This window comes from Alligator sinensis, unplaced genomic scaffold (genome assembly GCF_000455745.1).
Source record: "Alligator sinensis unplaced genomic scaffold, ASM45574v1 scaffold1018_1, whole genome shotgun sequence".
Taxonomy (NCBI): domain Eukaryota; kingdom Metazoa; phylum Chordata; order Crocodylia; family Alligatoridae; genus Alligator; species Alligator sinensis.
In genome coordinates this window covers 2,497,309-2,519,737 of record NW_005842038.1, presented here as the reverse complement: position 1 = coordinate 2,519,737, position 22,429 = coordinate 2,497,309, and the positions used below count along the sequence as shown (strand labels likewise).

The window sequence follows — 22,429 nt, the reverse complement described above, 5'->3', positions numbered from 1 at the left end:
TAGCAAGTGGATAAAGATTTAAAGCCACAAAGATCTTTGTGGTTGGGGCTGGCTTAAAGCATATAACCATACAAGCCTAACAGCCTCAGACTTGTTCTGTGGAGCCTTGAAATAATGAGGTGGTACAGGTAATGACCAAAATGTTTATTTATGAGCTGTATGGTAGAATGGTGCACAACCATTTCCAGTCTGCCTAATCTTTGTGCTTCCTGGTTTTTGGTTTTTTTCCTGTGCACTAATTGTGGAGGAGCTTAGGAGTGATGTCAAGCTGGAATATCTCCAAAATTGAGTTGTCTAATCCTGTCTTAAGTCTCTGAAGATATCGCTATTTGTAATGGGAACGAATGAGACTTGACAGATGCTTTTGACTTGGTTTGCGCTAAAGTTTGTTACATAATTTATGCTGCAGACTGTGTCCTTCTTTTTATATGCACCATAAAACACGCATTAAAATGGTCTCTTTAAAGACGAATAACTTAAATTTATCATTGTAGGGTTGTGATAAATGTTTCATCCAAACTTTCCTTTCTCTTCATTTCAGGAAGTATAGATGAAGATGTTGTAGTGATTGAAGCATCCTCCACTCCCCAGGTCACTGCCAATGAAGAAATCAATGTTACCTCAACAGACAGTGAAGTGGAGATTGTAACAGTTGGAGAAAGCTATAGGTGAGCTACCCCCTCTCTGTCTCACACACACGGAGCAAGACATCTGAACCAGTGCTTGGCAGTATTCTTAAGCAGTAGGCTGGATTGATTTGGCTCGGGTCAAAAGTGGGTTAGCACTAGCAATGTCAGTGCTACTTCTCCTGACTTGCATGGATCTGGCTTGCCAGGGGTTGCCAAACCCTGATTTCTGTTAAACTGTTTAGTTAAGTCTTTTTTTTCTTTTCTTAACTTGTTTGTGCCTATATTTGTTTGGTGTATCATGGTCTTCAGCATTGATTTACATTGTAGCTTGACCACAAATCAGATTAATGTTCAGGATTGTTGGTGTATATGGAAGATTAGGTTTCTCTTCCATAACTTCATTTTTTTTTATTTCCAGTAGAGGTCCTTTGTTTAGAACAGTGGTGCCCAACCTTCCTGCCCCATAGACTGCATGGGGTCAGTCCATAGGGCAGATCCTGCCTGGGGCTGCTATGTGGGGTCAGTCCCTGTGTGTAAGTCAATGTTGTGGGGCCCATCCAGTGCACAGGGATATACTGTTTGGCTCTTGGGGCTCCTCATGGGTCTGGACATTTGGCAGTAGGCGAGTGGCAGTAAATGCTGCTATTACTCCTCTTTCACCAAATTTCCAGACCCCTGGGAAGACCAGTGGGCTGGATCTGGCCCCCATCGTGGGGGTTCTGGTCTCTTCCCTCCCACTTCAGAGTGCTGTTTCTCTTGGGCCGTGCAATTTTAGCACACTGCTTCCAGTTTTAACAAGGGTTAAATATGCACAGCTTCAGAGCTGTTTGATCAGTCCACATTAACATACATTATTTATTAGAAGCATTCACTGAAACTGCAGAAACACTTAGAAAGACTCTTCAGATACCTCTCAAGTTATCACTTTCAGTGTTCTGTGTTCCAGATAGGCTTTAAAGTGTCAAATTGATCTAGATCCACCTGATCCGTGCTCATAGAACATTCATTCAAGACTTTGATTAAAGGTAGATGGAGTGTTTTTATATGTCCAGCTTTCTCTTTGCACAGCATCAATTAAAAGTGGCTTGTGTACAAGCTGTAAAGGCTTGAAAAAGAATATTGAGTAAAAACTATTGGCTTATTATCTTTTCAGTTACTAAAATATCCTCCCATTGCTGTCACTAACTCCAGTAGAATGTGGCTTTTATTTATCATGTTTTACTCTTTAGTTCTCAAGGCATGTTGATGCCAGCTGTCAGTATAAAGGCCTTATTAACTTGCAGGTTCCGGGTAAAGAATCTGTCATGTTCAAGTATTCTTTATGGAATGACGGAACGAGATTTTTTTTGTTTTGTTTTGTTTTTTTTTTTAATTTAAGACCTAGTTCTGGAAGCATTGTTTCTTGACAGAAGCCTCCCTAAGGTACCTGCATATGTGTCTACTTTCTGCTTTTTTGTAGTTTATACTGGCAATTCTGATAATTAGCTAATGACTGAGGATAGCCCTCAATGCAGCTTTTGGTTTAAGGACTCTAAGCCTGATCGTTAAATACCACAGTATCCTTCTAATCTGTCGGTCATTTCTTACCTTAAAGATATGTGAGTACTTCCGCTTCAGACCTCCTCATTTGGTCTGCTCAGGCATATTGCAGTGGTCCCAGAACCACATTATGATGGTCAACTTTCTACTGTGCTACAGCATCAACAGTGCCATTTAAGATGAACCTGGCGTTCTTATTTAAGATTCTGTGAATAAAATGGACATTATAAAAGTTATTTACCATTCTTTAAATACTGTTCAAAACAACATAAGTGGCTTGTTCTGTTCTTGTGTTTTTGTTTTTGTATTCTTTGTTTTCTATTTCACGTATGTTGTATATAAGTGAGACAGGTTACTGCATTTTTTAAAATCTAGGGATGTATTTGTGTGTTAATATATACATGTGTGTTAATATCTCAATCGAATCAGAATAACAATGTAAAGACCTTGCAGTACTTTAATCCCTGTTTCATGCTGTTTTTTTTAACTTACTGAAGGGACATTCTTTCTGTTTTATCATAATTCATTTTGAGTAGGTAGCATCACATTTAAACACCTTATCTGCCTTCAGGTTTTTAGTGGTACTTGAGCTTGTCTTGGATTCAGTACTTTTGGATGGCTGTAAATTTAAAGAATTTGAAGAACTTAAAATTTAAAGAATTTAAATGTACTTAAATTTATTTAAATTTAAAGAAACTTAAATTTAAAGAATTTAAAGAACTTTGATTCTCAAAGTTTTCTGGTGCTCTGAGCATTAAACATAAACAAAATACTTGTAACTAATTTTTTGGCAAAATCCTGACATTGTAATATAAATATGTCAGCCCTGTCAAAGGAGATGAGGTACAATACGTGATATCTGAATCTGGTCCATCTCAATCCAGGTGGATAAAGGTGTTGTGTTTTTTATTAGTTTGTTTTTTAAACTGGTTAAGTGGATCTTTGTTCCCTCATAAGCAAAACAAAGTCCTTTGTTCTGTGTGGTTATTTCACAACACTTATTTTAAAAAGTGACCATGCAAAAGAACCTTTAGCCAAGCTCCAAAAAATACCCATCTGATAGAGGGCTAATTTGCAAACAGGAAGAAAAAATTGGATGAAAACTATACTTGCTTTACTGGCCTCTTGAAGTTGAAACATTACTAGTAAAGGTCAGAGAGCAGGAAATATAATTTTAAATGCAGCTTTTAAACTTGTCTGGCTTACACTGAGCCCTTTTATCAATTATTAAAAGATTTTAGAGAAGAGAAAGATACTGAGTAAAATTATGCCTACTAGCCCTGGGAAGATGTGAAACCTAATATCCTCTATGAAATGGAATTACCGGCTCTAAATCTAAAGGAAAACAAAAAGCAACTGTTAGGAGACAAGCGAGTTTTGTTGGAAATGTTTTGTTCCAACATTTAGACCACTTGGACCCAGAACAGAATATCAACTAATTGCATGACATAGACAGAAAATGACATTGCTTACTTATCACTGGGAATGGGGTGAGGGAGGGTTGAAAAGAGGACCCTGGAATTTTTAAATTCGCTAGGAAGGGTAGTGAGAAGGGAGAGCGTCTTAATGTGCCAGGTGCAGCTGCCGATGCTGATGCACCAGTGTTTGGGAACATTTTTTTTTTTTCTTGTCGTGGTAGCACCCAGAGGTGATGAAAATCCTGTAAGGGTCTTTCAAAGAGTCAGCCTTATGTAGGGTGACCACAGTCCTTTGAGGGAAATCTGGGATAGGCAGGGCAATTTTATGTATGCACATCCCCTCCCCCTTCCCAACCCTGTGGCTCCCAGGAATGGGGCCAGAGAGGACAGTGCAATGTGCATGTGCACACATGAGTGTGGGGCGCGCCCCCCCCCCCCCCCCCCACTTGCTCCCTCAGACTCTGCTTGCAGCCCACCAGAGTCCAGAGTGGCTGTGGTTCCTGGAGAAAATCAAAGCAAAAGTCCTAGATTAGCATGAACTCCTCCTTCTGTGCCTGACCTCTTACTCAGGAGCTGGGCACATTTGTGCCAGTCCAGGACTTTTGCTTCAATTTTCTCTAGCAGCCAGGATTCTGAGACCAGCCTCCAAAATCTGGGACATGTAGTCACCCTAGCCTTATGCCAACTGCCCCCCACCACAGCAGTGAGCTTGGCTTTTCAGTCCTTATTGCCCCATCCCCAGGTATGACCCACAACACCTTTGCCTAGGCCCTATACTGATCCAGAAAAGCTTTTCCTGGAGGATGCCAAAGAGCAAGCCCCAGCATGTTCTCTTCCGTTGGGTGACCAAGGAACTGAAACTGTGCTAGGAAGCTCAAGGAGTAGGAAGAGGTAGTGGTTCTAGGCCAGTTATTCCCATACTACCATAACTTGGTTGATGCTGGCTTCCAATTTTTTGCTACTAATGCCCAGACCATATCTCTGCTGTGGGAGTTAAGGGAGATAGTTGATCATTTCACCATTGGTCTTAAATGTAGTCAATTTGAAGGAAATAAATAACTCCAAAATGATTCCAACAAACTTCCTTGTTTTATTAGAAAGGTCTTTCAAAATGTCAGATAAAGCTTGTATCCAAAACTTCTATTGATATTTTTGTGGCCTAAGTTACCATAGAGGTGACTTTAAAATTTTCCCTCTTCTGTCCCAAACTATACGCCCTGCATATGTTCCAGCCCCATATATTGACTTCTACACTGAAACCAGTATCACATGAGAGATGGTGTGACAAATTCTGAAAATCTGTGTTAGAATGCTTCCGTGAGAGGTATACAGGAAACCAGACAAACTTAATGTAATGTAATGCAGCAAACTCCTACCTTGTTTTCACATTTGGAACTGTTAGTTTGGAGGAAACGCCTCCACCTCTACAAGCTATCACCACCTCTCAACACATCAGCAAATTCAGCACAGCACAGTAGCAATAACTTTCTGTGTACATTAAACACAACAGTAAGCAGTTTTGCTGATGAGCAAAACTAGTTTGTTCCCTGTTGGAGGCTGTGGAAAGCGGGGTTTCCTTGTACAGCTCCTTAAACCTCCTTCCAAACCCCAGAGGAGCTAATACACAAAAATACTTATAGCTGTGGCTACAAGGTCTTTTCTTGGGCTACTGCTGATGTCCTCTGTCACTTGGTTAGGTGTTCAGTGTTCACTCTGAATGAACGCTGAACTCTGCATTTGTGGTTGAGATGTTTGGAGACGGTTGCTCCTGAGCTGCTAAAGGTTTAGATACTTGATGGTGAGTGGGAGAAGTGGTTGGCAGTTGCTGTAATACTGACTGCACATCCTTATTCAGAGGCCAGTGGCAAAGGCGATTCATCATTGTTATATCCCTCTACTATTTTATAGCATCAGGACCAGCACATTCCTCAAGCTGGGAAATGGCAATACAAACCATTCCAAAGCCCTCTTTGTGTCTCTTAAGTAACTACCTGTCATAGTACCCCCATTTTACCTTGTCTGCAGTACTGGTGATATCTTGGGATAACTGTGGACAAAGGACTCCAGCTGTTTCATGTTTCTCAAGTCTCAAGCAGATTATATACTTTTGTCTCCTCATTTCCTTGGTGAAAGAAAAAAGGCTCTAAGGCTTATGCATTCGTGGTCTGAACTTTTTTTTGTATTGCTCCTTCTACTTGCTCCTCCTACTTGCTGCCTACTCTTTTAGGACATAGTTCCCTAAGATGCTCTGATTCCCAGGAAGGATTGCCTTGGGCCATCATTTGGTCTTCAAAGTTGGTCTCTGTTAGTTCTTCCCTAGCAGACAGGAAGCGAATTGCTTGGGAAAAACTTGCTTCTCCATGTTGCCCAACTTTATGGTTGTAGGACATGTATTCATTTCTTTAGTGGCCATGGTAAAGGGTGCAAATTTGGAGGCTGTTATCAGTTCTTTCTCTCTCTCTCTTTTGCTGCCCCATTTTCTCCCTCTAAGCTTTTTAATATACTGCATATGACCAACTGGAGTAGCTGCAGAACTTGCTAGTTACTGACAACAGTGTTTGCACCCTTGCAACACCATTTAGAAGTTATACCCTGTATAAGGAAGTGATCACTGTGCACTGCTTCTGGAATTTTTTTGTCCTTGCCAGTAACCATGCAGAGGAGCAGTTATACACCCCTCTGACCATACTGCTTCCCCTGCACTTCCCCCCCCCCCCCCCCCCACGCTCGTTTTAATAAACTCTTTTCCCCCCCCCCCCCCCCCCCCCCCCCCCCCAAGTTGTTCCTGATATAATGCAGTCTTTAAGACTCTCCCCTGACTAAAGGTGTTCATCTTGCCTCTCTAGCTTTTCTTACGTTGCTTCTCCAGTGGCTGAATGGCCATGTAGTCAGTTGTCTGACCACTCTTTAACACATCACTAGTCCAGGTATACCTTTCTACCCATAATAACAGTTTATACTGCACTTCTGTGAGCATCATGTATGGCATGGACCCCTAATAGCAGCTGAGGGTGCAACCATCAGGTGTCTGGAGCCCTTGCTCCCCTTGCCATGTGTATGGAAGGAAGTCTGTCTGTGGCTAGCATTCTTGCTACCTCTTGGCTCCAAGACTGAGTTCCTCTCAGTCTGTATGCATCCCTTCGTAAAGAAGTGTACACATGTAAATGTTAAGTTTAATCTGTAAGGGCAGTTGCCTAGTGGTGTTTTTCTCTGGGATGCCATCCTTTTTGTTTTCCTTTTCTTTTCTTCTTTTTCTTCTGGTTGTTTCCCAGTGTCTTCTGAAATGGATCCCTACTGCTTTTGATCACTATATTATCCAAGTGTACATGTACATTCAAGCAACCATTCTGAAATGTAGTCAACTGCATGCTGTGTAAAGAATCCTACATCTGTCCTTTCCTCCCATCTTGGAATTTTTGTTCCAGTGTTGTGGAACTTAATAATGGACTGATGGATCTCTATGATTGTATTTTAATTGTTTTGTAGTATGCAAGTCGCCCCCTTATGTTCTTTCCCCATCTTTATAGAGAAATCATTATACAGGAGATAGTCATTCTGCTGTTGGTACTGTAGAAAACAGTTCCTTCAGTATGAGGGTAAATGTTTCCACTTGAAATGCTTCCTAAAATGGCTGGGTGAGGAGAAGGGTCCAATGTTGTATTTGAAAGGTTTTTAACATTGTCTGGAGCTAACCTTGGCCTCCCTAATTCCACCCATGGATCCATAAAGCTGGTGTGTTGCTCATGATATTCTCGTGAATTGGATACGCAGAATTTTGGAAACACTTCTATGTGCAGGTTGACTAAAACCAGTTGCTGATACAGAATCACAAGTGAGGTCCTCTTTACAGCACCAAAGCTGTTCATCATCAAGGTTGTACCATGTTTTGCTTTCTTAAAGAAGAAAAATTCAGTCTAGATAAATGTAAACTTTATTTTGTTTAGGGATAATCTCAACAATTAGAGCTTCATTTTATTACCGGTTTTCAATTACTTTATTGTAGTTTACTCCTATGTAGATTTTAACACTGACCCTGTGACTTCAGGCAGTGAAGTCAGTTAACCTGCCCAAAGGCTTTGTCCATCTGCTGCTTAGATCAGTTTTAAAAATTCATGTGCCATGTTCAGGCTTAGTGTCCGAGTAGACTGACAGTTGTATTTGTTGCAACATGGCTGACTGATCCTGTGTTGCATGTAAGAATATTTAATGTTGAAAGAGCTGGATTCAGCTTACTTGCAGAGTGCTGAAGTAATTGAAAGTTTGATAACCAGGGTCATCTCCCTTGCCTTATCACAACTACATCATGCACCGTATCCCTGCCGCACTTTTTCTGTAGATGAGCATATCTGACTGGCAAAGTGGACTCTGACTTTTCTTCCTCATGAGATTCTGCTTCCAAGTTTTCTTCTTTCATTTCCAAGGGTCTGTGCTCTGTAACTTCTTCAACGGGTTTTCTACTGAGAGGAAACTTCTGAAAATGGCCTTTTTCTTTATTGCTCTGCACTGTTCCTGAGATGCTTTACAGCTACCTGGCACTGGGGTCTGCTGCTCCTGTTCTGCTTTGTGTAATAAAAATTCACTCTTGCTCTAATAGCAGCTGAAACATGTTTTTAAGCACCCTTTTTCTTCTTCCTCTCTCCCTCCTGACACTTTTCAGCGGATTGCTTCTTTAAAGATTCTTTTCGCATCTTGCAAAATGAAGAGGGTTTGAACAGACAGGCTTGGTGAGGTGAAATTAAAATCAATTAGTAATTATTACTTTGGGCAGCTGTGGCAGTGGGATGATGGACAGGACTTGCTGACAAACTGGTCTAACCCTGTTCTGACAGTCCTTAATCTGTCACTTTTCCCAAATGATTAAGGTTATATCATTGATTCTAGACCGTTTCAGGTAAACTTAAAAAACCAGCAGGCTGCAGCCTACTTTTCCTGTCTTCACATGAGTAAGATGAACAAAGCTGAAGCAATGCGTACTCATCCAGTGAAAAAACATAGTAACAGGAGTGAGTAATATGCTACATGGCCATGGAATTTTCCACTGTCCAGTCAGAATGAAACTGAAGTTGAAACAGAATAAAATACTGCTTGGCTTGTTTCTGAATTCTTAGGTGAATTTGTCTGTCTGTCCTGACAAGTTGGCTAATTCTGGTGAAAATCCACTTTAGTTTTTCTAACCAGCTCTAATGCTCTCTTTTGGCAAACTGACAATCAAAGCTTATTATTCACAGTTCTCAGATGTCTGACCCAATAGACCATAGTGATTTTGCTGGGAAACAGGGTAGTTCTCCACAGTTTTTAGAATGTGCCTCCATCTTGCAGAATGAAGAGGGGAACAGACAGGCTTGGTGAGATGAAATTAAATCAATGTGTGTGACACGTATCAACAGTAATAGCCAAGACATTGTGTCAGCTTTCTCTATGTGGGGCTTCACTTGTCATTCCACAAAGCCCTTTCAGAGTGTACCTGCTGCAAGAAAATGCATTCTTTATACTTTTCTTTCTGACAGACTGGAGAATAAAAACTGCACTAATATTTGAAGTTTTAATTCTTTACTCATGTAATTTAACTGCTTAGTTAATTCATTTAGCTTCATTGGAGACGATGTTACATAGGAGAGATGTTGAGATCATGAGACCTTCCAAAAGCTTACCTTTTTTTGAGGCTGTAATAACTACAGAATCTGTGCAGGTTTAAGCTGATATAGCAAGTTCTTTCTATAGAAATAAAACTTCAATAATGTGTATTCTGCCACTTCACTCTCTTCTTTTTTCTGCAAAAAAAAATTGGCCTGTCGAATTCAAAGCAAAGAACTTTCGTTGTTTTTTTTGAGACTTAGAACTAGAAATCGCCTTTCAACTTCAACATGTTATAAAAATAATAGCCTCTTTTAGCTTCCTAATTTCAAAGTGGTTACCAATGCTAGGGGAGACTGTAGTATTTAAAAAAAAAAAAAAAAAAAAAAAAAAAGCAATAATCTTGTTGACATTTTTTTTAGAGAACCTGATTCCAGTAGCTCTTACATCATGAATTATTTTACCCAAAAAACCCAAACTAGTTTGGCATAAGAAATTAGAATGTTTGGGGTTTCTTGTTTACTTACTTAATGTCTTTATGAATATTTTTACTACTTCATACTTCTTTTACATTTTCAGAGACTCATGGGCTTAGCAGGATTCAGTGTTTATCAATAAATCTTGATAAATATTAATTTCACTTCACACTCACAGACTGATGAAAAAATATTTCCATCGTTAATGCTCAAAATTTATAGAAAGTGGACGTAAGAAAAATGATGGCTGGTGGTGTGTGATGGCAGGGTGTGATGAACTGCGTCAAGTGTGGTTTGGACTGCAACCCCTAGAAACGCAAGGGGACTGGAAACAAAGGAAGAGGAAGTGACAAAGTGGACAGGGGAGCTACAGGTGAACGGAGTTGGGATGGATGGCAGCTCTATGGCTCAGTTGGCGGCAGTGTTACACCCCCTTCCCCCCCCATCTCTAATGTTGCATAATCCTGAAAATTTTAAATGGATAAAAATTGAAATCAGTTCTTAAAAATAAATATCGATATTATCTGTTGAAATGAAAAATAATTAAATAAAATAGAATTTTTAGGCTTAGCAGAATATGTAATATACAAGTTCATAGAGGTTGTTACATGAGTTAATAAAACTATAATAAAATTATCTGCTCTATGAAGGACTTCTCTTAAAATGTATCAGTAAATTAAAGGTCTCTTAATATATGTTTCAGGAATCATCTATTTTCTTATAACTTGGTGGTTTGTTTATGGGTCTCTTTATACATGTTTGTATTTCTGTGTTAATTTCCAGTGAAAATGTTTATCCTTTCTAGTCCCTTTTGAATGTTCGTTTGTATTTTATGCACTTCAGTAATCTTTCATTTTCACAGCAGCAGCACCAAAACATGATATGTATTCTGAAATAAAAATCCAGGTCAAAGTTGTTAATGTGGAAAATAGTCCAAGTTATATACTAAGGGAATAGCCATAATTATTTTAATGGATGGAGTACATAAAACTAGTGCTCAAGATATATCTAGTATTGGCTCTTTGCCAGTGTGATCCAGGAGACTGATTCCTGTTTCAGTTCAAGAAAAAAGTCATCTTTGTTTTCCACTTGCTGAATTTCTTGAACTCTTGTCTGTTCTCTAATCTGCTTTAAGAGCTGTAACTGACTTAGATTCAGTAATTTTGAAAAGATGGCTAACAAATAGAACAACATTAATAAAAGTAGTTATTTTTAAATGAATGTGCACCATTTAGGTATCATGCTAAACTTCTTGACTCCCTCAATGGCATTTTTGTCACACCTGGTCCTATTAGTCTCACAAAAAGTCTAGATTTAAAGGTTCTGCTTTTACTGAATCAAGTCACAAAATTAATGCAAACACTTGAACCAAATAAATAAATATGATTTTCCATCCATCAATTCTACTGACAAGGGGTGTTTGAGACCTTGTTTCTTTCAGAAGTTACAACTAGTGCTTTATAGGGCTGTGCGAAGCTTCAGTTGCTGATTCGGAGGAAATTAGGGCCGGATTCGGAGGCCGAATCTCCAAATCCTAATCGAATCAGGAGACCCTTAAATCTCTCTAAATCGAGTCAGAAGCCTCTGAATAGATTCGGAGAGATTTGACGATTCCATTATAGACATATCTTTATATGTTTTTTCTACGTACCTTGAGGTACCAGGCACGGCTCGTGAACGCTGAAATGGTAGGGTGGATGGAGCATCCCATGGGAGCATGGGGAGTCCCCCACAAGCTCAGCGGCAGACCCGGAAGTGGATCAGAAGTACTTCCAGTCCACTTTCGGGTCCACCGCCAAGCGTGCAGGGGACCCCCCCGCGCTCCCGTGGAATGTTCCATCCTCCCCACCATCTCAGTGTTCACGAGCTGCACCTGCTACCTCAAGGTACATAGAAAAAACATATAATGCTGTGTCTATTGCCTGAATCACTGATTCTCCAAATCAGAATCGAATCTTCAGATTTCAGATTCGGCCGTATCGAATTGGGACAGTGATCTGAATCAGCAAATCAAATCGGTGTACCCTAAATCGTGCCGAATCTGAATCAAATACTGCCCGCTTCGCGCACCCATAATGCTTTATTGATCTAGCCTCTTACTAAAATGTAACTTTATGGGCAAGTGGAAATACAAAGGCATTTTATATTTGATTCACTTTATGGCTTTCATGTACAAATATATAGCTGCTAGAAAAAAAAAAAAAGAAGAAGTTGAAATATGAATCAAGCCCAAGTATGTTTCTAGAGGAATGGAGTGAGAAAGTTGGTTATTTTCTCTGATGTCAGAAAGGTTTATTGTGTTCATTTGTTTGGAGTTTTTGTCAGAGTTAAAGATCTGTTCAAGTGATGTAGTGGTAGGTTTTGGCAGGAAGCAAATGTGGATGACAAGCTTGTGATGCAAACATGGTAGAGTTAAAATGCAGGGTTTTCCAAATTTAAAAATTAGGTGGGCTTAAATATTACACAGGTGGATACCTACCACTGCAACTAATAGCCAAAGGAGGTTCAGGTACATAATGTCTTAATGAGGATAAAAGTGAATTTTTACCCTTTAAAGCAGCGGTGCTCAACATCTGACCTGTGAGGCAGTTTTATATGGCCTTCAGTCCTCCACACGGTCTGGCAGTTTGTCTCCTGCACTGCCAAACTTCTGTAAAGGGGGGTTGGGAGGGAAGGGGGAGGAAGTCCTGCGGGACCAATCTGTTGTTGTGGGGGCTGTGCTATGACCAGATCTGGCATGCTGTGGCTGCATCACTCATCTGGCCCCCAGGACTGGAAGGTTGAGCACCACTGCTTTAAAATAACAGTGGGAGGAATGGTAGACCTGGGAGGCTGTATCAAAGGGGCAAGTAAATGGCCACATTTTATGGTGTCCTGCCTAGCTGCATTCTGGACAATGAACCATGCTCCACAATAGGTTTCTTGGATTAGAGCATCATTAATAGTCCTCTCCACATGGATTCTGTGGCTTGCTGGTACATAGTACGCAGCAGAGAAAAAGTTATGGAAATCGGGGTATTCATGATGGGCTTAAAACCTTAAAAGAAATCATAGTGTACAAGAGGTGGTTCCCAAGCTGGGGAAATGTTATGAAAGAAGCTACTTTGATTTATCAATATATTTATTTTTTCACTAACTGGTAAAGCTGGAGTGTCTTACTCATAATGGTATGGTATCTTTACAGATTCCATCCTTCATCATTGGGAGACAACAAAAAGCAGATTTTCTGAACAGCATAGAGAAAGCACTCCTCAACTCTTTAAGATTGCATAATCTGCCTATTATATTGTCATTAATTACAGAACCAATAAATATTTGAAATTGAGGAAGGAAATTCAACAAAGGCTAGTGTGGTGAATAAGAATCAGCCTGCATTCAGGACCTGTAGATTTGGAAAAAGGTGTCTGCTGGTTTTTTCTTTACTTTTAATCTCTATATGTTTCTTCACCTCAAAACTGTATGTTGAGATGTAGGCTAGGTTTGGTTAAAGTACTTATTTATGTCTACTGTTACCCTAAAATTCTTAATCTCAAAGGAGTCTAATTCTAACAGTAAAAATACTGGAACAAGCTGATGAAGGGGAGAGCCTAGAATCAGTAAGTGGGTAGAGCTAAGATCATTTCCTGTGCATTTCCATATTTAGTTCATGTTTGACTTCAGACATCTGAAAATCCTTGGCTGTAATGTTGGTATTGATCAGGGTTGGACAGTTTTGATCAGTGTGCTTTTTTATTTTTTTTTATTTTTTTTATTTATTTTTTAAATTGCTGGTTTAAATTATTCTGGTTGTAACTGAGCTTTGGCCACTTGCTTTTCCAAAAAATGTATTGTCAAAGGTTGGCCTCCTTAAGAAAATGCTTATCATTCTGTATTAAGGCTATAAAATGATATTTTGAAATGTATATGTATTAAGCCTATGCACACATTTTCAAAAGCAAACACTGTCAAAAGGATATAACTATAGATAGGAAGCATTATTTTATAAAAGTTATTCTTATGTATTAAAAATGGCATTTATTTGAACTAATACACACAGATTTACTAACTACCAGTTGGTACCATACTCTACATCCATTTAAATCAAGGCATTGAAAAATGAAATTAAATTTTTAATAAAGAATGGAATCTGAAGATCATTTTAAGCATATAATTGTATTTTTAAAGGAAGAATATCTCAAGTCAGTTTTTTTTCCTAAATAATATTTAACCTAGGAAAGGTAAATAAGAAAAAAACACTGCGTTTTGCATTTCATTCTCTTCAATTATTCTCATTTGGAATTTGGCTCTTTTACCTATTTGGCATTTAAGCTTTTTACAGCACGTTACAAATTTGCTTTCTGTCTCCGTTCCTAACCTGTTTCTCAATTAATTCTGGATGAAATTGAAAATAAGAGGATGTTTTTCTACACAAGTGGTTGTTACTATGTATACTTGCGGATGAAGTACAAAGGTAACAAACTTAATTGAAGACCACCATGTTCCTTGTTTTGCATCAATCCTCATAGCATGCCTGGAACTGAATTACAAAGTATGAAAGGTTAGGATTAGTTTCTTTCACTGTTGAGCAGTATCTTAGTCTACACTTACTGTATTTTCTAACATTTTCATGCACCCCAAATAAGACAAACACCTTATTTTTTTGGAAGGTAGAATGTAGAAAAAAAAGATTTTTTTTTTTCCCGGAGCCATGGCTGACTGATATAGAACAAGTTCTCCTGAGCACATAAAGCGTCCAGAAAGTCCAGCATCCCAGGAGATAGCCTGGGTGAGGCAACAGGAACTTCCAGATGTGGTAGGACAACAACAAGGCTAAACCTGGGCTGCCCTGGTAGGTGTGGTGCCAGCAGGTCAAGGGAAGTGATTATTCCCCTCTGTTCAGCACAGGTGAGGCCACATTGCGAGTACTATGCTCTGTTTTGGGCCCCCCACTACAGAAAGGATGTGGACAAATTGGAGAGAATCCAGTGGAGGGCAACAGAAATTGGGAGGGGGCTGGGGCACATGAGGGAAGACTGAGAGAACCAGGCTTATTTAGTCTAAAGAAGAGAAGATTGAGAGAGGGGATTTAATAGCAGCCTTCATCTGCCTACTGAAGGGGGTTTTGAAAGAGGATGGAGCCAGACTGTTTTCAGTGGTGACAGAAGACAGAACAAGGAGCAATGGTCTCAAGTTGCAGTAAGGGAGGTTTAGGTGAGATATAGGAAGGAATTTTCTCACTGGGAGGGTAGTAAAACACTGGAACAGGTTACCCAGAGAGGTGAGGGAATCTCTATCCGTGGAGATTTAAGACCCAGCTAGACAAAGCCCTGGCTGGGATGATCTAGTTGGGGATGGTCCTGCTTTGAGCAGGAGGTTGGACTAGATGTGACCTCCTGAGGTCCCTATCAACCCTCATTTTCTCTGATTCTGAGGCCAAGTTTCAGACTCTTGCAAGGCCAGTAGTAGAACTTTTACTACTTGACTACAACATACCAGTTCTTGTGAATAATAAAGTGTTGTTTCTATGCCACTAGACTTGTCAAGATACAGCAGACTACATGTGGCAGCTCATTCATCCTGAATCTACTCTGTGCTCTTTCAGGCACAAGCTGCGGTGCTCAGCCAAGAGCTACTGCTCTGAGAGACTGCCCCTTCTTGCTGGACCAGAGGCAAACTGCAAGCATCTTGCAGCCGTTAGAGCATAGTGTCTGTATGCTTCTAGTCTAGCAAAGAAGCTTCCTCACTTAAGATTCATGCCTCAAGTTTTGGGAGAAGTGCAATTCTAGAACATTCTCCTTTGCCAAATAAACCCTTGTTTGGATGGTTAAATAATATCTAAATGGCCTGGAGAATTCAGTGAGGATCATTAGCAAGATATTTTCCCTATATTTAAAATGACATACATTTAAGAATTAAAGATGCAAGCAGATATGCTGGCAGAGAGACAGTCTTGAACTTCCCCTTTTTTTTTAAGACTAATAAATCACTCCTTTGCCCTAGAAACCCACCTGTCTGGGGTGCAAAACTACAAACAGTGTGGCAGTTACTAGATTGAGATTCACTCTAATGAGATTTGAGTTGTTATGGGCTGTTGGTGTTGGACCCTGTATTTGGAAAGAATGTTCTCTTGTGGGAGGAATGAGTAAATGTATTAAATTGCTACTTGTGGTCTTGTATGTTCTTTGAAGAAATAAGAGGAAAGTGGATCTCTCCATTAAAGGAAAGTTGTAAATACTGGGCTAGAGAAGACAAAAACAATTTGGCTTCTCTATAACAATTCAGAGCCCGTCCTGTATTCCTTAGGTGTATTTGTGTTCTTTGCCCCAAGAATAAAGGCCAGAATCAAACAGGCCAAAAATCCTGTTTTGCCTTATTGTCCACCACTTAATTTTATAATTTCTTTTTATATCATCATATACTACGTTCTGTTTTAATTTTGTGTAAAATGATAGAATGGATAATTTGTGTGTTTTAGCAAAACATATGTTATTTTATTATATATAATTCTATTTTTCATTTTAATGTATTGTTTTGGCAAAAGCTCTAAATAAAGAACTAATTTTGGGCTGATTTTTTGGGGGGAAGGGCATATGGTATTCAAGTAAATACAGCAAAATTAATCTCTTTATTGTGGAAAAAGTATGTAGGTTAACAAGTGAGCTGGGAATTGCACAGTTGTTAAATCTAGATGTGACTAGTTTCACATTCAGTTTTGGCTCTTTGTTACGTATTCTGAATAGCTACTTGTGTTACCTCTGCAGTTGTGGCCACCTTGATCTGGCGTTGGGCAAAAGCAACTGCTATAGCTTTTAATTGCTCATGGGGGTGTTTTATCTCTCTGTACAACTTTGTTGTTGATGATTTTTTACTATGTTGTCCAGAATATCGCTTTTGTATTCATTTACAGTTTTCTTATAAAACAAGCTACTTATCTATCTTGTCTATCCTAGCAGCTGGGGCATAAGAGAACCTTTAAAGTTGCTAAAATGGCTTTCTACAGCATGTTGGTTTCAAGAAGTATTTTTGAACCTCTTTGACTTATCTAACAGGGTGAAGCCTATTGTGAGTTGTCATTTTTCCAGGAGATTCATAAAATGAGATGCGTGAGCATAGCTTGGTGCTCTGGTATTCCTGGCATGTTTATTAAACACAAGTTTCTTCAGTGTTCTCTCCTTAACTTATATGCTCTTAACCATAATACATATTTAATATATTTTATTAGTCTTGATATTTAGCTTGTGGATGGATAAGTTGAATGCATCGGATATAAATTTCAAAGTGAAAAAACAGAACTGTGCATTCCCTTTGGTGTGGGTCATGCTTATTCTTGCCACGCTTCCTTAAGCTGTGCAAAGCAAAATTCTGTCATCCCTAGATCAGAAAACAGCACATTTCTAATGGGATAGAAATCCAAAGGTTATATTCCAGATTTTTCTTAAAAGTACAGTGGTAGTTCTGTGACGGCATGTGGCAAAATAAACCTCAGATGTACGCGTCCAGAATGCTTCACATTGCCAATCTGCTGTTCCAAGTGCTTGTTCCTTTCATTTAGTAGTTAACAAAATGGATACAAATAGTGGTGTAGAACTGAGTGGTGGGAGGCCATGTACTGCTTTTTCTAATTTTTACTATACATGAGGGGCAAATGTAGCTTCTAACTGCAAAGGTTTTTCTTTTAGCTCGTCTGTATTTTCTAGCTGTATAGTGGTTCTGTGTCTCCAGGTAGACAGTGGCAATATTAAACTAACAACCTTTAATTTGGATCTTAATTCTGACTATGCTTGGATATTTGTCTAGAACAGAATACACCCAAAGCTGTGATCATACTAATAAATATACTTCTGTTGTATTTGAGGGGGGGGAAAAAGACTACTTAAAATGATGTTTATATGTTGTCCTCCCCACAAGGTCTCGTTCAGCACTTGGACACTCAAGATCCCACTGGAGCCAAAGCTCTAGCTCTCATCCTGCAAGACCTCAAGAACAGCGAAACCGTAGTAGAGTTTCCACTGTCATACAACCACTGAGACAGAACGCAGCAGAAGTGGTGGACCTTACAGTGGATGAAGATGGTAAGTTACAGTGGTGATTTGTAACTAATGAAAATGTTCAAGAACAAGATCATTAATCAGAAGACAGAATTACATTTCATAGTAACAAATCAATATTTGGGAAATCTAACACAACCTTAAGCAAACTGATCTCATGGGTTTTTTGAAAATGTTCAAGTATCTTAACAATGCATTCTACTTGACACAAGATAAGTTATTCCAAATGTGTCATCCTTTGATTTTTTTTTTAAATTTTTTTACCCCCTAAGTTTTGTAGGTCAATTTAAGTAGCCAGAAACTATAACTCCCCCTTTCACCCTCTTTATACATATCACTTGCAACAAGACTTACTCTCATTTTCTAGGAGGAAAATGAGTGTTGACTGGTAGAAAAGAGTTGTTTATAGTCCTGCTTCAGTGTTTGATAGTGAGAGAGAATTTTTCTAAAAGGTGTTGTAAAAAGCTAGTAAAATGACAATAGGCTTATCTGCTAGAGTTCTAGCACTGACATCTGGATCCTGCCAAAAGTTTGGAGAAAAAGAAAAATTGCTCAAATCTAACTTTGTCACCAGTGGTGCTCTTCCCTTTTGCAACCACCCTGATTGTCTGGTGCTTCAATTGAAGCACCAGATAATCAGTCAATATTACAAGACTAGGTTTCCTTTCTTGGAGATGGCTTAAAGTGCATCAACCTTTAAATAGGTATGGAAACACTGATTGAAATTAAGCAAGAAAGCAGGCTGACTACTTAAAAGGAGAGCATATGTTTTTGTAGACTTGCTGCTCAGACTTCTTACTTAAAGGTGGGAATACATTTATTCCTTTGGCAAATGACGGTATTTAGTTTCTCTTTCATAATAAACCTTGCTACAGCACATTTTTCCTCTGTTTTTTAGTTGACTGCTAGAGGAAGCAGGTTTTGAAAACTGTCCAAGAATCCCGTTTTCAGAACCATAGTTATTATAAACCTCGTTTCATAGACCAAATAATTTAACATTGTAGGAGAAGCGTCCAAAATTACAGAACTGATGTTTTTAATGTTATTTATTATAACTTTCACCTTTGCAAAGGTGTGCTGACCGAACTATTACAGCCTTCTAATACTCCTAAGATTGCATTTCACTTGATAAATCTGTTACTCCTGTGAACCACTGAAATTACAAATATGAGGTATGCTGAAGGGTGTATATTGATTCTAAGCTAGCAGCATAAGAATCTCCAGCTACTAGTTCTTCTGAAGGGATCATTATTGCCAAGTGAAGCAGAATTTTACCTCCATTTGGAGCTTTTAGTCATTTACTTCTCCAGATGTTAGTATATGAAAAGCATAGCAGAGGCTATCAGCATGGGTTAGTCTGTAGTAAGAGTGAAGTATTTTAATGTTTGGCAACACTCTGGCAACAGATTTGCCTTTGGAGTTTACCAGGTTCATGAGGTTGAAGAGTGCATAATCAGGTCAGTTTGAGATTTTGGAAGGCCCCTAGCAGACATTATACTTAAAGTGTAATTAGTAAGTTAAATATGTCTTAAGTAGTAATCCAGCCACTTGTTAACACAGTTAGCGCAATAAAGCAAGACATAAGCCACAAAGTTAATACGCAAAATACATGTAATAACTTTGTGGCTGGTTCCTGTAGCACCTTAAACTGTACATGTGGCCAGGTATTAGCTGATTGGGGCTCCCAGCCTCACACTCATGAAACCCTTGACTGATGTGCCCCCTGAGGCTGCGAGCACTGATCAGCTGACTGCCACTCCCAGCGTCAGGCGTACATCAGATTCAGGGTCTCTAACGTGGCCCTGAGGTGAGGAGCCGTGATCAGCTGCTGCTTCCAGCTTTGGGGGCACATCCCATAGCCCACGTTCATACCTCCTGTCATACATGGGTAGCACGGCAGGAAGTGTGATGGTTGGAATTGCAAATCAGATTTCATGGAACCTTTAATTGGACATTTGTGAGGGATCAAAGTGCCCTATAGCCATCACTCATGGAAAAAATAATCTAAGAGATTTTTCCTAAACACTTTTCCCAGAACTTCTGCTTTTAAATAAAACTCATACCAAGCAGCGCCCACAGAATACTAAATGCTAACATATGTGTATACCAAACTTTAAGCAATATATTTGAAAAGCTCATGAGTGTTGGGACTTTGAAAAATCCCACATACTCCTTCCTTGACAAAATGCTGATTTAATCATTAAATTTAAAGAAAATATTTGCTGTTTAACATTTCTATCTCAAAATTATAACTTTATCGTAATAAAAATACCAAATATCTCTCTTTTCTGACAGCCCAACAGAGACTTAATAAATAGGTCAGGTTGCTTCAGATGTTCTCCCGTTTTCTTTCATTCTGATTCATAGAGACCTGTCATGAGACACTAGACAGTTATTAGGGAGAAAAATTCGAAACTCTAAAACAAGCCAGCCTTTGATCTTAAGTTAGACTTGAATTGTCTTAGTGTGCATCTCTTAGTCTTTTAATCCACTACAGTTGCACAATGAAAAGTATGGTTTATCTCACCTGCCTGTTTTACTTTCTTCCCCAAATTAATCCAGTAAAAGGTGGCATCTACTCTTTGTGTTTACTGTGCTAGACTGATGTATTTATTTTTAGCATAGACACTAAAACTTAGTTACTGTATTTATGTGCAAGGTTTATTTTGGTTTCTCTTTTTTAGTATGTCAAGTCAGGAATTACTGAATTCATGTAAAGAACATCTAAGATGTTTCCATGCATTTTGGAAAACCATGGGATCAGTTTGCCAAGTTTGCTGCTTTTTTCATGTGTGTTAAATGTGTGCTGTGAGGTATAATTAATTATATATTGTTTGCTTAGGGATGTTTGACAAACAGTAGTAAGCATGTGAGCCACTGTTTGCCTCATCAAATACCGGAATGATTTGATTTCTTTTCTATTTATGTCTAACTATGGCCAAGTAAATAAAGCTTTGTGTGGTTTGTGAAATCATTTAAAATTGACTCTTAAAGTGTGACTTGACTAAGAAGTAGGAGGATAATGAATTTTAAACCTGTTCTTAATTTGGAGTTTTTGTGCTTCTGGTGGAAACAGGATTTACTTTGACATTGTATGTCTCATTAGCCCCTTTGTTTGGTCTTTCTCAACATCTGGTAGAAATGGGTTCCAAAATGTCCTTCAGGATAACAAGTTATGAAAACTGAATTTTTTGAACTTGAAAAGGCTCTGATATTAGTGCGATCATGATGATCTCTCTCATTCCCACACATCCGCAGAGCCCACAGTTGTGCCAACAACCTCAGCTCGAGTGGAATCCCAGGTTGTGAGCTCTACGTCCAGTACCAGTTCCAATACCTCTACCTCAGAGCAGGCCTCTGATGCAGCTTCAGGTGTCTCCAACAGCCAGCCCTCTACGGTGTCAGAGGCTTCGACTACTCTTCCCAGTAGCAGCACTGCTGGGACTTCAGCTGGAGGTACAGAATAAGAAAAGAGTTTTCAAAGTCTGTCCGCTAAGTTGCTTATTACTTGTGAGAATATGTTTAGATCTGAATTTACCTTATTTAAAGGTATTTGTGCCTTTTGTCTTTGTGCAGATCCTTTTTAAAACAAAATAGGAAGTCAGAATTTTCCAGAGTAATACCCTGATAGTGTCATGTTAATAACCTCTAGAGAGGATTTATGTCCCCCAATAAGCACGCTACAGAAGAGAGCTCTTAAAGTAGTTTCCCAGATTAAAACAAGCCAAGGCTTTCTCCTGCCTGTAGCAAAATATGAGGTCCTTAGTGCTGCTTGGCTCTGCCCAGGGCTTATTCATAGATTGTAAGGGTCTGGAAGGGACCTCGGAAGATCGGGTCCAGCCCTCTGCACCAAGCAGGGAAGACAACTGGGTATGTTGGCTGGGCATGTTAACTTTGTCGGACTTTAACTGTGTCCCAGCAAGCAACCCAGTTCCACAGAGATGAGCGAGGCCCAAGCTCACTTGTGGCCCCCAGACTGCCTTTTACAGCTACATGGGTATTTTCAGAGAGGTAGGATCCAGGTAAGAAGCCCAAATCCTTCCCTGGGAGTGAAGCCTCCCATTTCAATGTGGAGAGGTATTCAAGAAATGTATATCTTACGGAAAGCTGAGGTGTTCTAAGGATTTCTTGACTTTATCCCTGTGAAGGTAGTAGGGCAGGGTGGCACCTTGGATATTATCTAGTTCAGAGAGGCAAGAGCCTTCATAGGCAACAACCTATTTTCATAGCCTCTGACAATGGATTGGCAGAAAGAAAGGGTTTATATAGAAGGGAAAGGGACATGAGTGTCCCCTCCTCCTAAGAGGTGAAGAGGGGCAGGTTGTTGCCTATAGCTCATGCCTCTGAACAAGTTAGTTCAGGGGTGGACAAAATGCGGCTCGCGGGCCAGATGCGGCTCACCAAGCCATTCTATCCGGCCTGTGGGGCCCCTAAACAATTTAGAAAATTAATATTAATCTGCCCTCAGCTGCCTGTCGTGTGGCCCTCGATGGTTTGCCAAAACTCAGTAAGCGGCCCTCCGCCCAAAATAATTGCCTGTCCCTGAGTTAGTTTCTAAGGTGCCATTGTTTTCTGCCTTCTGCCTTACTGCAGACTAACATGGTTAACCACCTTTCTGTCCTGCGGACTGCGTCATTGAATGATGATCTCTTCTCCCTAATAGGGGACTTGCATTTTCCATCATCTCTTCTTCTCATGACATGTGGCTTATGAAGGGTGGAAGGTCTGGTGTGTGCCTGCTCCTTTATCTAGCTAAACAAGACTTA

The 22,429-nt window shown here is 39.5% G+C and overlaps 1 protein-coding gene across 6 annotated transcripts in view; it reads left to right on the top strand.

The window, feature by feature from the left end:
- Nucleotides 1-22,429, top strand: part of RNF111 (ring finger protein 111) — an 87,086-nt gene that overhangs the window by 37,703 nt on the left and 26,954 nt on the right. For all 6 annotated transcript variants that reach the window (XM_025202828.1, XM_025202825.1, XM_025202829.1 and 3 more), the window contains exons 3-5: nt 542-668; nt 17,524-17,687; nt 20,922-21,119. In XM_025202828.1, coding sequence (XP_025058613.1) covers nt 542-668; nt 17,524-17,687; nt 20,922-21,119 — 489 coding nt within the window. The remainder of the gene's footprint in view (nt 1-541; nt 669-17,523; nt 17,688-20,921; nt 21,120-22,429) is intronic.